The 18482-nt window shown below is 37.5% G+C and overlaps 1 protein-coding gene across 3 annotated transcripts in view; it reads left to right on the top strand.

Moving 5' to 3' along the window:
* Positions 1 to 6847: 6847 nt before the first annotated feature.
* Positions 6848 to 18482, top strand: part of xpo1b (exportin 1 (CRM1 homolog, yeast) b) — a 75005-nt gene continuing 63370 nt past the window's right edge. The window contains exons 1-3 of one of the 3 annotated variants that reach the window (XM_061910948.1): positions 6848 to 7651; positions 15925 to 16056; positions 16190 to 16291. In XM_061910948.1, coding sequence (XP_061766932.1) covers positions 15931 to 16056; positions 16190 to 16291 — 228 coding nt within the window. In that variant the 5' untranslated portion in view covers positions 6848 to 7651; positions 15925 to 15930. Of the gene's footprint in view, positions 7652 to 15924; positions 16057 to 16189; positions 16292 to 18482 lie in introns of those variants that run through there. The other 2 variants (XM_061910947.1, XM_061910949.1) reach the window with 2 other exon arrangements.

Raw genomic sequence — 18482 nt, 5'->3', positions numbered from 1 at the left:
AAGAAACCAAGAACTCACCCTCGATCATTCTACAGTTATAACGTCATTGGGAAAACACACTCTCAGACACGTCACTCAGGTCCTCATGGAGCTGGAGGGGGCGTGGCCTCCAGCTCCGCCTTAATTTCGGGAGATTTTCATGAGAAAATTTGTACCGGGAGGTTTTCGGGAGAGGCGATGAATTTCGGGAGTCTCCCAGGAGGGTTGGCAAGTATGGTTACTGGATACTTTCTAATATGCTTCTGTTTTGGAGATTTTGTATCTCCCAGGTGTCATACTTGGGAGATACAAAATAATTTTAAGTTGCCGAGACATCCTAGAAATAATGTTTTTCAATAAAGTACTTTATTCTTCATTGCTAAATATTTTTGTTCTTTCAATTTTGACAAAAACATTGGACTACATACAAGGACATATCTTCTAAACATTAATATTATCTGATCATGCAACATGATTGTCCATGCATCTTTTTGGTTATGAAAAATAAATCCTTAAAGATCTCCTTTTCATCTTGACTTACTGTAGGATTTTAAAGCAAGGTACTCACAATAATCACAAGCATATGAAGTTGTATGACAACATGAGGGAATAATAATGAAGCAATTAGACATGTATGTCCATATACAGTACAGGCCAAACGTTGGGACACACCTTCTCATTTCAATGCGTTTTCTTTATTTTCAAGACTATTTACATTATAGATTGTCACTTAAGGCATCAAAAATTTGACACCTGTGAAGTGAAAACCCTTTCAGGTTACTACATCTTGAAGCTCATCGAGAGAATGCTAAGAGTGGGCAAGCAGTAATCAGAGCAAAGGGTGGCTATTTTAAAGAAACTAGAATATAACACGTTTTCAATAATTTCACCTTTTTTGTTAAGTACATAACTCCACGTGTTCATTCATAGATTTGATGCCTTCTGTGACAATCTACAATGTAAATAGTCATGAAAATAAAGAATACCATTGAATGAGAAGGTGTGTCCAAATTTTCGGCCTGTACTGTATATTGATAGTTACAGGCGGTCCTCATGAGGGCAGCCACAACTGTGATCTTGTCCTCAATGAAATTGAGTTTGACACCTCTCTAAATGTATCAATAAGTAATATTTTACTCTAATTATTTGGAACTTGACAAATGTTGTGTCTTTAGACTGCAGTATTGCTCAATTAGGGACACTTATTATGTATGTATAGCTTGTGCGCTATTGTGTCCTTCGCTGTTGTGTAGCAGCTGGCTCCTATCCGCGTGTGACCTACCATGTTTACATTTTGTTAATGACTGGACTACAATACAAGAAAAGACAAACCTTGTTTTTTCATTGGAGGACATTTAGATGGCTACCCAACTTTGCACAAGAAAACACGCTGCAGGACTGCTTGTATCGGAGATTTTCGATCCAAGACAATATTATATTGACCTGCTGGGATTGATGTTGTGTTCTTGAGTGAGTGATAGTCAGAGTTCTCCCTTGTCATGAACGTACCACGGATAGATGTGCATGTGGAAGGAACAAGAAAAATTGAGCTGTGTTGGTTAGCATAGGTTGCTCAATAAAAGTTTGAAAAAAATGTCAGACTTTGAGTGCACTTCTTCTGGACGCTACAATTTACTTTTATTGAGCAACCTATGCTAACACAGCTTAATTTATCTCGTTCCTTTCACGTGTACGCTTATCCTCGTCCCTCATTTCCGCAACAACGGACGCGTCCTACTTCTTCGCCAATCACCTTACGGGCGTGGTACGTTCATGACAATAGAAACTCTGAATATCACTCACTCAGGAACACAACATCAATCCCAGCAGGTCGTTACACTATCATCTGAGTCTTGTATTTTTAAATGAACCAACACAGATAGACAGCAACATTCACACGCTAGGGCCAATTTAGTCTTGCCAATCAACCTATCTCCAGGTGCATGTTGTTTTGCACTAAGAATGTTTTAAATAAGTAGCAATTTCAAAATGCATACTATTTTGAGTTGGTATAGTAACGACGTAAAAGTTTATTTTGTTGGATTTAATATGTGAAAAGAATAATTTTCTTTTAAAAAAAAAAATGGATGTAGCAATAGGAATTGCTTGTATTTGTTGTGTTCCTACTCGGACGTTTTTTCTGTGTCCGGCATTGCGAGCTCGATATACAGCATAAATTCTTATTTCCAGATGTTCCATGACTTGGCAAGATTCACAGAGTCCATACACCAGGGGTCACCAACCTTTTTGAAACCAAGAGCTACTTCTTGGGTACTGATTAATGCGAAGGGCTACCAGTTTGATACACACATAAATAAATTGCCAGAAATAGCCAATTTGCTCAATTAACCTTTAATAAATAAATCTATATATATATAAAGGGTATTTCTGTCTGTCATTCCGTCGTACATTTTTTTTCCTTTTACGGAAGGTTTTTTGTAGATAATAAATTATGGAAAAAAACACTTCATTGAACGGTTTAAAAGAGGAGAAAACAGGAAAAAAATTAAAATTAAATTTTGAAACATAGTTTATCTTCAATTTCGACACTTTAAAATTCAAAATTCAACCAAAAAAAGAAGAGAAAACTAGCTAATTCAAATCGTTTTGAAAAAAAAAAAAAAAGAATTTATGGAACATCATTAGTAATTTTTCCTGATTAAGATTAATTTTAGAATTTTGATGACATGTTTTAAATAGGTTAAAATCCAATTTGCATTTTGTTAGAATATATAACAAATTGGACCAAGCTATATTTCTAACAAAGACAAATCATTATTTCTTCTAGATTTTCCAGAACAAATTTTTTAAAAGAAATTCAAAAGACTTTGAAATAAGATTTAATTTTGATCCTAAAGATTTTCTAGATTTGCCAGAATATGTTTATTTTTTATTTTAATCACAATAAGTTTGAAGAAATATTTAATGAATATTCTTCGTCGAAAAAACCGAGGCTAAAAGGAAGAATTAAATCAAAATGTATTTATTATTCTTTACAATAAAAAAAAAAGTACTTGAACATTGATTTAAATTGTCAGGAAAGAATCAATCAATCAATCAATCAATCAATGTTTACTTATATAGCCCTAAATCACTATTGTCTCAAAGGGGTGCACAAACCACAACACAAACCACAACACAAACCACTACGACATCCTCGGTAGGCCCACACAAGGGCAAGGAAAACTCACACCCAGTGGGACGTCGGTCACAATGATGACCATGAGAACCTTGGAGAGGACGAAAGCAATGGATGTCGAGAGAAGAGGAAGGAATTTGAAAGATAAAAAAGTATATGTGTTTAAAAATCCTAAAATCAATTTTAAGGTTGTATTTTTTTCTCTAAAATTGTCTTTCTGAAAGTTATAAGAAGCAAAGTAAAAATAATAAATGAATTTATTCAAACAAGTTAAGACCAAGTCTTTAAAATATTTTCTTAGATTTTCAAATTCTATTTGAGTTTTGTCTCTCTTAGAATTAAAAATGTCGAGCAAAGCGAGACCAGCTTACTAGTAAATAAATACAATTTAAAAAATAAAGGCAGCTCACTGGTAAGTGCTGCTATTTGAGCTATTTTAGAACAGGCCAGCGGGCGACTCATCTGGTCCTTACGGGCGACCTGGTGCCCACAGGCACCGCGTTGGTGACCCCTGCCATACACCATTGTTGAGGGGGTTTTAATCCATCCATCCTCGGCTCGTACCTCTTGCCCTTGCATTTTTCCAATAAAGATAAGGATTTAAGTAGTTTTCTACTTTTTACAATGTTCCGAAATTGTACTATTAATTTGAAATCATTAAATCAATATGAGAATTTGGGTTTCTTTTTCCTGCAACAACATGAATATAATGTGGGTTTTGTTTTTCAGGTTCAACCAAAAATAGATATGCCATGCTGTTCTGTAAATGTACATGAAAACATTGAGAAACTTTCAGGGATTTGATAAAAAAACTAAACAAAAAAAACAGTGTAGAGATCATTTTAAAACTGAAATTGAAATAAGAACTGTTCGAAAATACTAAATAAGCCGAACAATTACGTTGACTAAATGTCGCATATGTCATTTTTCCTTCTATATTAAACCTGTCAAGACAGGACAATTAATGTCTGTCCAGTAGAGGGCAGTGCAGGGTCATATTTGGCATGAAACACCAGACTCAGCAGAAGATGGCGCAGCTTTTGTTTTTGTTTTTTACATTTCAAAGTTTCAGCTGATCAAGCATGGACAACAGTTACAAAATAATTGCAGTAAATGTGTAATAATTCACGAACAACCACGACAGTGAACACATATATATTTATTACAATAGTGAACTATATTTATATAGCCCATTATCACGAATAAAAACACTTTGGCCCATACTTTTTATACATCAGAGTGAATACAATGTCAAGTTTTTTGAACGATAGATTAAATGTCAGATTTTAATTTACAACAAAATTGAGCTGATGAGTCGATGACAGTGGAATGAACGTTTATGTCCACGCGCGTGGAGGTCAACACCCTCATGTGTTGTAATGACCATATTTATGCAAATGAAGTGTCATGCCTCAACCAGACAGAACGAGAATTAACCAGCCTTTAGCTGACTGTACGCCAAACGTCACGCGTGTAACAATACAGTCCAGCACTTACGAACACCCAAGCTCTTAAGGCAGCTGAACATTTCCACTTTCGATTTGGCCGACTTAAAACAACATGTTGCCCGGTATAATTTAGGGGAAGATCATCTATTTGATTGTACTCACCTAAAACATACTTGCAAGTATTCATTTTCCAGAATACATGTATTCTTGAAAATGAATTGATTAACGTGGATTTAAACAAGTTGAAAAACGTATTCGGGTGTTACCATTTAGTGGTCAATTGTACGGAATATGTACTGTACTGTGCAATCTACTAATAAAAGTTTCAATCAATCAAAAAAAAACCTCAATGTGAAAGTTTGAATGAGTATTTTTAGCTTGCTCTTATTATAGTCGACACACTTGAGACAGAACATTTCATTTGTATCTTCGTTCAAAGTCAATTAAATGAGAATATACGTAACAATTAATTAATCGTGATTTATTTGACACAACACTAAAAAACACTATAACAATAACTTAAGTCATCACTCATTATGTTATTGCTTGATTTACGCATTTCTGTCAGAATTTCACCCCGGTATTGACTGGTGTAATTTATTAGTTTTTTATTTGTCTACTTACTTTTTCATATTCTTTTACATTTTTTAAATGTATTTATTATTTACAATGTTTTAACGTCATACATTCTTTTTTGCATATGAAAACTGAAAATATTTTATTTACACTCTTTGATTTGATTTTGAATTATGATTTTGTTTTGATCTCTGATCTCTGATCATTTTATAATTTTATTTTTGCTTTCTTGTAATTTTATATAAATCATCTTGAATTGACTTGTGTACGAATTGTGCTCTATAAATATTGATGGATAGATGGATGGATGATAGATAGATAGATAGATAGATAGATAGATAGATAGATAGATAGATAGATAGATAGATAGATAGATAGATAGATAGATAGATAGATAGATAGATAGATAGATAGATAGATAGATGGATAGTACTTTATTGATTCCTTCAGGAGAGTTCCCTCTGGAAAATTAAAATTTCAGCAGCAGTGTACAGAATTGAGATCGAATTTAATAAGAAAAAAGGAAATAATGGGGGTATAAGTGGCTATAAAATAGAAAATATAATAATAAACATAAAAAGTAACAATAAGAATAAAAATATAACAGTAACATTCCGACTATAACAAGAGAAACAAGGCAGTAGTGACCATGTTACTTAATTGCCTTGCCTTTTCTTTCCCTATCTCATTGCTATATTGTTTTTTCCACTTCCATCCAATGATTTATTATTTTTGTCTTTCTTCCAACACTTTTCCCCTTGCCTGTCATCGTGAGCTGATACTATTGGACAATTGTGACACCTAAACACAGGATTTGTACAAACTTTTTAATGACAACACGTAAACAGTTGGTGCCAAATAAATGCACGATATAAGTGAATTATCAGGACTGGGCATGAAGAATATGATTCAATGAATATCTGCTACCCCCTTCGGGACATGTTATGCGAGTGTAAACAAACAAACAAACCGAACAGTGCTTTAACATGGTGACAGCATGAAGGACAATCCTCATGAAGTGACACATAGATAATAGGCTTTATCAATCATATGGACTCAGATATAGGCCAATCGCAAACATTACACTTGTTATCACCTAGGAAAAAAGTAATAACCAGAACAATACCGGCTGGAACGTGGTTTATTTATTGTGGTTACAAGTGCACCTGCTGTAATTGACAATGTAGCGCTTTAAAAAGAATGTCATGCATTTTCCAAAATCCCTACATCTGTGCGTGGACGCTACACGCGTCGACTGTGTTGCTGGGTAAAGTCCGAGACGCCCTTAGAAGAAATCCTGAGTGAATGACTACTAGACTGTCTTTCCCCTACACACCAAATCCAGTATTTTTCCATCAAGTAGCGCGCTGGACCACGTGACCGCGGAGGGTGGGTGCGGAGAGGGGAGGGGGGGGGGAGGAGGAGGGCGAGCGGAGCCGCTGTCATGTTGCATCCTTATTGACAGCAATGCACTGACTCTGTTGCGCTGTCTATTTCGGTTTCTTCTCTTCGGGGGTCTAAAAAAAGTCCACCTGTCGCTTTTGCTACAGTTGCCCCCCAGTCCTGGAAGCGTAATTCTCCTGCAGGTCGTTTTAATAACCTCGTGCGTTCGTGATCGTGTAACCACGCCCACTCGTGGCTGGTGGAAAATTACCAGCTTACAAGCAACAGGCACATGAACGCTACTTGCAGGGGATCACATCATGCAAAGCGGCAGCGGGCTTGCAAGAGGGGGGAAAAAAACGTGCTGCTTTTTGTATTATGTCAAGTCTGGAAATAACTACGAGCGCGTGTGGATAAATATATTTATTAGTATCACTTTTTACGTTTCGGCGCTTGGGCAATATGGACGAGAACATACGTGAAAGAAAGTAACAGTGCTCGATGACGGCATTAAATATGTATTTGAAGTTGTTGTGTTCCAATAGACGAGTCACGAAGAATCCATTCTACATAGGAGTCTGCCCTCTTTTTTCTCTCCGGGCGGAGTGGTCGCGTGGGCGCTTGAGCCAATTGAAAGAGATAGGCAGCTGCGTTGTCCAATGAGAGCGCGTGAGGGAATTGTCCGCCAAAGTGGTAGCCAATCAGAGCGGCGCGGGGGGCGGAACTCCGGTCCAAACTTTCCGCGGCGCCATGGGCTGAAAACTAAACCGAGATGGAATCTCCCAGTCTGAACCGGTTTCAACCGGTTGCGAGTGAGTTGCTTGAGAGAGGAAAGGAGGTGCAGGCACACAACCTCCAAACCGCCCTGGTGGAAATTGGATAAGAGTAACGATTTTGTCAGCTTTGTGGTAACGTTTGCGTTCGGAAAAAATGTCTCGGAGTGACATATATCTGGCTTTGCCGTGATTGTAGTTTTGGAATCCGCATCAGTGTGCTCCTGCCGGGCAGACATCCCTTAGTGCTGGAGTGGACGTCGGAAAGCTTCTCTAATCAAGTGTGGAGTGCTCACTAAATCTAGTACAGTCTTTGGGGTCAACACTTTTCAATCAACGCCCCGGACTTCGAGGTAGGAGTCAAGTGCATTATCTTTCTGTTACACGTGTTGGATATTTTCGCTTGAAACTCATGCCACGCTGAACGAGCAATGAAAGTGTTTGAATTTGCTTTGCTGAGTAAATAAGCTAACGTTGCGTGGTTAAATCCACGCCTCTCCCACCTCGCCAGCATCACCGTGGTGTGTGCGTGTGTGTGTGTGCGTGATGGCAGCGGATGTCAAGTTGGTGTTGCTAGGCACTCTCTGCTCTTCAGTTATCGTTGTCTTCGCCACCTCGCTAACAGTGTATTTATCACCGAGTAAAAAGTTGTGTTCATCCAGTTAATAACAATGATGGTGCACATTCTGCATCCTGGGTGGGAGCGCTTGCAACCTCGCTGGACCACATGGGAGCAGTCTGCGACAACACTGCTAGCAGCATCAAAAAAAAAAAATCTAACGTTTTGCATGCTGTTTGATGACGTGGAGAATGAACGCCAACATGACCGCATATGTAAACGTTGTCTTTAAAAAAAATGCTCCCTGTGATGTTGTTAGTTTGGGGGAGTTAGCTTGAAGATGTAAACAAAGTGATGTCGACATCTGTGCCAGACACGTGATTTGGTTAATGGGAGCCTTGTGTCGATTGAAAGCACAATACAAACTGTCATATATGCCTTTGAAATAGATGTAAGATCAATAAATCGTTATGTTAACAGTAAGGTTTAAACGTTTTTTTTAACAACTATTCGATTTGATTAAAACTTTGTTGGCTCCGAAATGAGTCAGTGAGTTGACTTTGATTTAGCAACTTTTTTGCTAACAAAATTCAACCAGTCTAACTGTGAAATAAATACTAGATACTTGACACTTCAGGTGAAGTTTTCTATGTTACTGTTATTTAAAGGCCTACTGAAACCCACTACTACCCACCACGCAGTCCGATAGTTTATATATCAGTGATGAAATATTAACATTGCAACACATGCCAATACGGCCGGTTTAGTTTACTAAATTATAATTTTAAATTCCCCTGGAGTTTCGTCTTCGAAACGTCGTGTAATGATGACGTGTACGCAAGACGTCACAGGTTTTTAGGAAGTATGAGCGCTGCGCACACTCACAGCTAAAAGCCTTTAGCCACACAAACACACAGTGATTCCTTGTTTAAAATTCCTGGTGGTGAAACTTTCCTATGAATCAGAGCGCGGTCAAGCCAATATGGATTCCTACCAAATGTCAACCAGCAGGTTTCGGTGAGAAAATTGTGGTTAAAAAGTCAGTTCTTACCGGAGAAAAGCTGAGCTTGTGCCGTCCATAGCTGCCGTCAACTCCCCTGAGACACTGCGCGTCAAGACACCCGTGGAGACACCCTTCCGACTATCAGGTACTATTTAACTCACTAAAACACTAGCAACACAATAGAAAGATAAGGGATTTCCCAGAATTAACCTAGTAAATGTGTCTAAAAACATCGGAACCCGTCCCAATGCAATCGTTTTTTCTTTTTTTTTAACTTTTTTTTTTAACTTATTTTTTTTCTAGTCCGTCACTATCGATATCCTCAAACCCGAATCTTTCATCCCCGCTCAAATTAATGGGGAAATTGTAGTTTTCTCGGTCCGAATAGCACTTTTTGTTGGAAGCTCCCATGAAAAACAATGTGAATATGTGAGGAGCCATCACGGGTGATTTCATTGTCTGCGACTTCCGGTAGAGGCAGGACATTTCTCTTAGCACCGAAAGTTGCAAACTTTATCGTGGATGTTCTCTACTAAATAATTTCAGCAAAAATATGGCAATATCGCGAAATGATCAAGTATGACACATAGAATGGACCCGCTATCTCCGTTTAAATAAGAAAATCTAATTTCAGTAGGCCTTTAAAGTTAAAAGTACCAATGATTGTCACACACACACACACAAGGTGTGGTGTAACTTGTCATCTGCATTTGACCCATAAATGATAAATAAATGATAAATGGGTTGTACTTGTATAGCGCTTTTCTAGCTTCAAGGTACTCAGCGCTTTGACACTACTTCCAAATTTATCCATTCACACACATTCACACACTGATGGAGGGAGCTGCCGTGCGAGGCGCTAACCAGCACCCATCAGGAGCAAGGGTGAAGTGTCTTGCTCAGGACACAACAGATGTGACGAGGTTGGTACTAGGTGGGGATTGAACCAGGGACCCTCGGGTTGTGCATGGCCACTCTTCCACTGCGTCACGCCGACCCACCCCCTTGGAGGTGAAGAGAGCAGTGAGCAGCAGCGGTGGCCGTGCTCGGGAATCAATTTTGGTGATTTAACCCCCAATTCCAACCCTTGATGCTGAGTGCCAACCAGGGAGGTAATGGGTCCCATTTTTTAGTATTTGGTATGGTACTACCGATCTCAAGGCGGACACTCTAGTTAGGTACACATGAATAATGAATGCAAACAAGCAAATAAACAACAAATAATTGGTCAATATGCTGCCATCACAATATTTGCAAATATTTTCTTTAAAAATGCAAAAATAATGATTACATACGTTTAAAACACATCTGTTATCTGTTATAGTAATAACATATTTTTTTCTACAAAGAAATACAACCCCAGAGAAAAAAATAAATAAAACATTTGTATTACGTACAACACTTAAACCCTTTAGTACAGTGTGGTTTTCAACCTTTTTTCAGTGATGTAGCCCCTGTGAAAATTTTTTTTAATTCAAGTACGCCCTAATCAGAGCAAAGCATTTTTGGTTGAAAAAAAGAGATAAAGAAGTATAAAATACATCACAGTCATCAGTTTCTGATTTATTAAATTGTATCACAGTGTAAAATATTGCTCATTTCTAGTGGTCTTTCTTGAACTATTTGGAAAAAATATATAAAAATAACTAAAAACTTGTTGAAAAATAAAGAAGTGATTCAATTATAAATAAAGATTTCTACACATAGAAGTAATCATGAGTTTTCCTTGCCCTTATATGGGCCTACCGAGGATGTCGTGGTGGTTTGTGCAGCCCTTTGAGACACTAGTGATTTAGGGCTATATAAGTAAACATTGATTGATTGATTGATCAACTTAAAGTGCCCTCTTTGGGGATTGTAATAGAGATCCATCTGGATTCATTAACTTAATTCTAAACATTTCTTCACAAAAAAAGAAATTTTTGACATTAATATTTATGGAACATGTCCACAAAAAATCTAGTTGTCAACACTTAATATTGCATTGTTATATTTTTTTTCACAGTTTATGAACTTAAATTCCTATTTTGTTGAAGTATTATTCAAAAAATATATTTATAAAGGATTTTTGAATTGTTGCTGTTTTTAGAATATTTTAAAAAAATCTCACGTACACCTTGGCATACCTTCAAGTACCCCCATTTGAGAACCACTGCTTTAGTGTATCATTATGTACAATTAAATAATGAAAAGGATTAAGTCAAGAAATCAAACAATGTACTAATATGATCCAGTTTAAGAAATGCTCTCTTTTTATTGAATTTTTTTTAGTCACATCGGGAGTTTGGGAGGAGTTTGCTTGAAGATGTAAGTAAACAAAGCGATGTCGACATCTGTGCCGGACACGTGATTTGGTTAATGGAAGCCTTGTGTCGATTGAAAGCACAATACAAACTCATGTATGCCTTTGAAATAGATGTAAGATCAATAAATCGTTAACGATTTGTTTTAACAACGATTCGATTTGATTAAAACTTTGTTAGCGCTGATACGATACGATCCGAAACGATTCAGTGAGGTGACTTTGATTCATCAACTTTTTTTTATTTATTATGTATTTATTATAGTATTAACATATTTTTTTTCTACAAAGAAATAAAACCACAGAGAAAAACAATTAACTTAAAACATTTGTATGGCGTACAACATTAAAAAACCTTTAGCATATCAGTATGTGCAATTAGATTATAGAAAGGATTAATTAAAAAAAATAATCAAACAATGTACTAATATGATCAAGTTTAAGACATGCTCTCTTTTGTTGTTGTTTTTTTAGTTACTTTGAGAGTTTGGGGGGAGTTAGCTTGAAGATGTAAACAAAGTGATGTCAACATCCGTGCCGGACACGTGATCTGGTTTAATGGAAGCTTTGTGTCGATTGAAAGCACAGTACAAACTTTCATGTATGCCTTTTGAAATAAATGTAAGATAATAAATCGTTATATTAACAGTAGGGTTGAAATGATTTGCTTAAACGATTTGATTTAATTAAATCTTTGTTGGCGCCTAGCAATCTGAAACGATTCAGTGAGTTGACTTTGATTCAGCAACTTTTTAGCAAAAAAAAATTCAACCAGACTAAATGTGAAATAAATACTAGATCAGGGGTAGGGAACCTATGACTCTCGAGCCAGATGTGGCTCTTTTGATGACTGCATCCGGCTGTCAGATAATTCTTGGCTGACATTGCTTATCATGATAAGTAATGAGTCATTCCGCTAGTAATCACTGTGTTAAAAATTACGTTCAAAATATAAAACATTCTTATGCTTTTTAATCCATCCATCTGTTTTAATGGTAAGAAGTATTTTATTCATTATTGGTTAGCTTCAGAATAACAATGTAAAAAAGAGAAGGAGACCTATTATACTCTAAAAATGTTGGTCTTACTTAAATATGTATGCATTTAGTGTATTTAGTGTTAAAAATATTATAATCACCCAGAAAGTTTGTTAGTTAAGATGGTTACTCTCCAAGGGGAGGGAACCGGGGAAGTGGGTTTGTGGGTGTAAGGATCAGTGTAACTTAGCCTGTCGCCAACCCGTCTCCACCTCGCCACTGCCACCACAGCCTGGGGGGGCAATAAACTACAGACTGTGGTGACGTAGGCCTGCTTTGTCGCGTGAAGAAGACTACAACTTTTGGTGGTGTTTTCTGCTCCATTTGCTGAATGGCGATATACGATATATATCTGGGCGATATACGATATATATCGTGGGTTTGTCTCTGTGCGATATAGAAATTGACTATATCGTAATATTCGACTAGACTTTCTCACGCAGCTGCGGGCATTACACTCTCCTCGCTCTTTCCTGTGTCTCCTCACAGACAAGCAGGCGGACATTCATACGTCACCTAATGTCACGTCATACGTATACGCACTCGCCCAGCGGAGAGGTAGCGGCGTGGCTAACGTTAGCTGTGATGCTAGCGGGTTGTTGCGAGAGAAAGAAGCTGCGAATCTCGTAACAAATGAAGGAAGAATTAATTCCCAAGAAAAACAGCACAGGGCCCATCGTCTGGCGGTGGTACGGCTTCAAGCAGGAATATGTCGAATAGACAACTTTAATTTGTCATGTATGGGGCACAAGCGTTGCTACCAAATGTAGGATTACTGCTAATATGTAGCATCATTTGAAAAGTCAGCTGCTAATAACTTTAATAAATACAGTTTTGGTAAACTGACTTTGTTGTGATTTCCTTCTCTGCATGAAAGTTTAAAAGTAGCATGTATTAGTGCAGTATGAACAAGAATGTTTTAATGTAGACACATAGAATCATCATACTGCTGTGATTATATGCATCAAGTGTTCATTCAAGGCTAAGACAAAATATCGTAATATATATCGTATATCGCGATATGGCCTAAAAATATCGCGGTATAAAAAAAGGCAATATCGCCCAGCCCTAGATATATATCTCTATATTTTTTCCGTAAAGTAAAAACAAAACAGTCCTTGTTACCTGAGATACTTAAATAATGACTTACAAAGTAAAATTAATGACTTACTGTAAGAAAGTGTTTGCAATAAGAGTTTGAAAAAAAGAGTTAAAAGTGGGGCCACATGCTGACATATGTTCAACTCCATCCAGCCATCCATCCATTTTCCTACCGCTAATTCCCATTGAGGTCGCGGGGGGTGACTTTTTGAGTTATGTTGCTACCAAACAGACAAACAAACCATGGTGAAAACATAACCTATTTGGTGGAGACAAGAAAGTTTGCACTCAGTAAAGCTCACTACTTTCATTTGGAGCGTTTCCAAGGCGACATAGCCAGCCAGTTGCAGCGCACAGACAAAAATCACCCCAAAAAAACTGTACATCACGGTAAATATGAGTAAACTGAAACACTTCTTGATGAATCCTCAATCCATCCATCCATTTCCACCGCTTATTTCACTCAATGTCGCAGAAGAAATGGATCCTATCGAACTGCGCTCGGGCGGAAGGCAGCAGCACCCTGGACATATGTCTTGATTGGATTATCCAGAGAATAGTGCTCGATACCGTGGTAGAGCGCAATATGTAGGTGTGGGAAAAATCACAAAACAGTTCTGTAGAAATGAAGTAGTCTTGTGATTTTTCCCACACCTATATGTTTGTATATATGTATATATACAGTCAACAAAATAAGTATTTGAACGCCTTGCTATTTTGCAAGTTCTCCCACTTAGAAATCATGGAGGGGTCTGAAATTTACACGGTAGGTGCATGTCCACTGTATGAGAGATAACCTAAAAAGAAAAATCCAGAAATCACAATCTATGATTTATTCACAATTTATTTGTGTGATGCAGCTAAAAATAAGTATGTGAACACCAACATTAATATGTGGTAGAGTAGCCTTTGTTTGCAATTACTGAGGTCAAACGTTTCCTGTAGTTCTTAACCAGGTTTGCACGGACTGCAGGAGGGATTTTAAATGGCCCACTCTTCCATACAGATCTTCTCTAGATCAGTCAGCTTTCTGGGCTGTCGCCGAGTAACACAGACTTTCAGCTCCCTTCATTCGGATTTAGGTCTGGAGACTGGCTAGGCCACTCCCGAACCTTGATATGGTTCTTACGAAGCCACTTCTTGGTTTTCCTGACTGTGTGCTTTGCGTCATTGTCATGTTGGAAGATCCAGCCACGAATCATCTTCAATGATCTGACTGAGGGAGGTTTTTGGCCAAAATCTCACAATACAGGGCTGCAGTCATCCTCTCCTTAATATAGTACAGTCGTCCTGTCCCATGAGCAGAAAAACACCCCCAAAGCATGATGCTACCACCCCCATGCTTCGCAGTAGGGGTGGTGTTCTTGGGATGGTACGCATCATTCGTCTTCCAAACACACATAGTGAAATTATGACCAAAAAGGTCAATTTTGGTCTCATATGTCCACAAAACTTTCTCCCATGACTCCTCTGGATTATCAAAATGGTCATTGGCAAACTTAAGACGGGCCTTAACATGTGCTGGTTTAAGCAGGGGAACCTTCCGTCCCATGCATGATTTCAAACCATGACGTCTTGGTGTATTACCAACAGTGACCATGGAAACTGTGGTCCCAGCTCTTTTCAGGTCATTGACCAAGTCCTGCCGTGTAGTCCTGGGCTGATTCCTCACCTTTCTTAGCATCATTGAGACCCCACGAGGTGATATCTTGCATGGGGGTCCACTCCGATTGAGATTGACCGTCATGTTTAGCTTCTTCCATTTTCTAATAGATGCTCCAACAGTGGACCTTTTTTCACCAAGCTGCTTGGCAATTTCTCCGTAGCCCTTTCCATCCTTGTGGAGTTGTACAATTTTGTCTCTGGTGTCTTTGGACAGCTCTTTTCTCTTAGCCATGCTGAATGTTTGGGTCTTATTGATTGTATGGGGTGGACAGGTGTCTTTATGCAGCTAACGACCTCACACAGGTGCATCTGATTCAGGAAAATACAGTGGAGTGGAGGAGGACTTTTAAAGGTGGACTAACAGGTCTTTGAGGGTCAGAATTCTAGCTGATACACTGGTGTTCAAATACTTATTTTCAGCTGTATCACACAAATAAATGGTTGAAAAATCATTCATTAAGATTTCTGGATTTTTCTTTATAGGTTATCTCTCATACAGTGGACATGCACCTACCGTGAACATTTCAGACCCATCCATGATTTCTAAGTGGGAGAACTTGCAAAATAGCAAGGTGTTCAAATACTTATTTTCTTGACTGTATATATATATACACACACACACATACATATACTAGTGAGGGGAGTCTGCTTGTCCATTGTTCTTCATACATCTGTAGTTTGGTCGACTTTGTGTGCCATTGCCCTTTACCAATTTTCTACTTCCTGGCTCCTTGGCAACCTTTTTATTGTAACACAAAATTGACCTTCGGATTTACAGCATATATGTGTGTTCTTGTAGAAGAAATGCCTAGTTGTTGACAGTCCACTGGTGGGTTGGGGGATGTTTGTTTCATTGTCAGCTGTTTGGAATTGTTCCAAATTGAATGGTGCACATGACTTTGCCTGTTGAGTGTGTTTGGTGCGTTCATGACCCCTCCTCCTTCCTGTCCTTGTTTCAGAGCTCTATGCCAGCAATTATGACAATGTTAGCAGACCATGCAGCACAGCAGCTGCTGGACTTCAACCAGAAACTGGATATTAACCTGCTGGATAATGTGGTGAACTGTCTATATCATGGGGTGGGACCACAGGTAATTTTTTGTGCACATTGCATTTTTTAACTTCCACAATATAGCGTGTTGTTGAATTTGTATATTTGACCAACACAGGCACCGTCCCCCTTCTTTTTTTTGAATGTAAACATGTTTTTAATGACTATTACAGCAAAGAATGGCACAAGAAGTGTTGACACACCTGAAAGAACATCCTGATGCTTGGACAAGAGTGGATACCATCCTGGAGTTTTCTCAAAACATGAACACAAAAGTAAGTCCAGTCAAGATAATTTTTTTACATGTGCTATATGAAAATGATGTGCATGCTACCAGAGATGTCATTTAATAATAATGGACTTAGAAAGTACAATGTGCCTTTCAAACACCATAAAGACAGTAGCAAACAATGTGCAATGTTGTTTTATGTTAATTAGTATTGTATTTTTTTACAGTATGTAATCAAAGTGCAAGTAGCGATACAAGCTCTAACTGGAAAGTAGATTTTTAACTGCGGGATCCCTACTAAAAAATATATAAAATACCAATATGTTACTAATATAATGCTATAAAACATTTACTAATCATACATGCAGTGTGTTAATAAGTAACATCAGTGTTTCTCACATGCTTGCAATCTATTTGTGGTTACGAGACAGTGTTAATGAAGCCATCATCTAATTTGCATTATTTTTAGGGGTGTTTTTGCATGTAGTTACTAATGGACCCCAACAGACGCCTAAGGACAGAAAATGTATGAGGTATAAATGTTAGTAAAAAACATCCATCCATCCATTTTCTGCCGCTTGTCCCTTACATGAAAAGTAAACATTTTTACAACAACAAATTAACTTTATTCTATCCAAGCCGTCGGTCCTGCTTGTTGAGAAGTGTGAAACACACTTTCAGGTCGGTCTCTGTTGGAACGCCTACAATGTTTACTTTTTTTTCTTTAATTCATTGAGAATGTTTTTCATCAAGCATTAAGATTTCACACTTTGTTCGGTCGTTTTTGAACACACCACAAAAGTGACGCAAAACTGAAAACTTAGATGTCATAAAACTTTCTTTAAAAGGCCACAGGTCAAACAGTTTTTTGACTAATTTGATTGCTAGTCACTTTTTTAAAAAAAGGGTCTTGAGTGATCTACAAACTTGGTAAATATAGCAACTAAGTCACTAAATTGGCAACACTGATCATCTCCTTATTCTTTGGCAGGCCAATTGCGTATAAGGACCCCAAAAGGGACAAGCAGTAGAAAATGGATGGATGGATGGATGGTGTATTAACTAGCTGAGTTTCACAGACTCTGCCATTATAATCTGTTTATGGGCAAAGTCAAATCAGTTTCTTTTTGTGGCTGGCCATCACAATTAAAGAATATACAGTAGTACCTCAACTTAGGAGTCATTTGAGATATTAAGTGTTCCTCTGCTTTTTTTGCGTTCTGAAAATTACTTTTAAAAAGTAAATATAGTTATTTTTTAGGCAAAGTAATGAATAATTGAATTACTAGCAGTTACTCTTTCATAGAAACGGTAATATGAGGGAAAGTAATAATGCGTTATTAAAAAAAAATCTTCAAATATCTGGCATAATGCTGTCGATAAGTTTCTTATAAAGTGTGTGTGTGTGTGTGTGTGTGTGTGCACGCGCGCGTGTGCATATATATATATATATATATATATATATATATATATATATATATATATATATATATTAGGGATGTAACGGTACACAACATTTTCGGTTCGGTACGTACCCTGGTTTAGAGGTCACAGTTCGGTTCATTTTCGGTACAGTATGAAAACAAAAATATACATTTTTTGGGTTATTTATTTACCAAATTTGTAAACAATGGCTTTATCCTTTTAACATTGGGAACACTATTACAATTCTGCCCACTTTAATCAACATTAAACTGCCTCAATGTGTTGCTCAGATTAAATAAAATGACTAAACTTTTCTTCTACATATAAAAAGTGGAACATTAAACAGTTTCAAGTCAATTCATCATGCTTAATTTATTACAGCATTTAAGAAGCCTGTAGTTGATTTTTATTATGTACATGTTATATTTGTATCAACATGTGACAGCAGGGACCCTGCCATTCAAAACTAGGGTGCTACATTCCTAATAATTAATGCAACTATAGCTGAAAAAAACAGTACAATAGCAATAGGAGATACTATTCATCCCTGAACAGCATGGAGTTCATGTAGGCTTTATGATGCACTTACGTTATTATATACACTATTAGAGACAGAAACTCTTCATTTAACATAATGTCCTTTTTTGCTGCTTCAACACACCTCAATCAACACTGTCCGTAACGCACACACCGCAAAATGAGCTAACGTTACGCTAAAAGCTAATTAGCCTTCTCCTTAAGCCAGGACTGCGAGTGAGCTGAGCTGCAGTTTGTTTCTAGAAGGTCAACGGGCTCATAGTGATGTTAGTAGT

This window comes from Nerophis ophidion, linkage group LG09, assembly GCF_033978795.1.
Source record: "Nerophis ophidion isolate RoL-2023_Sa linkage group LG09, RoL_Noph_v1.0, whole genome shotgun sequence".
Taxonomy (NCBI): Eukaryota; Metazoa; Chordata; class Actinopteri; order Syngnathiformes; family Syngnathidae; genus Nerophis; species Nerophis ophidion.
Note: the sequence above shows the minus strand (reverse complement) of the source record. Positions and strands in the feature narration are given on the sequence as shown.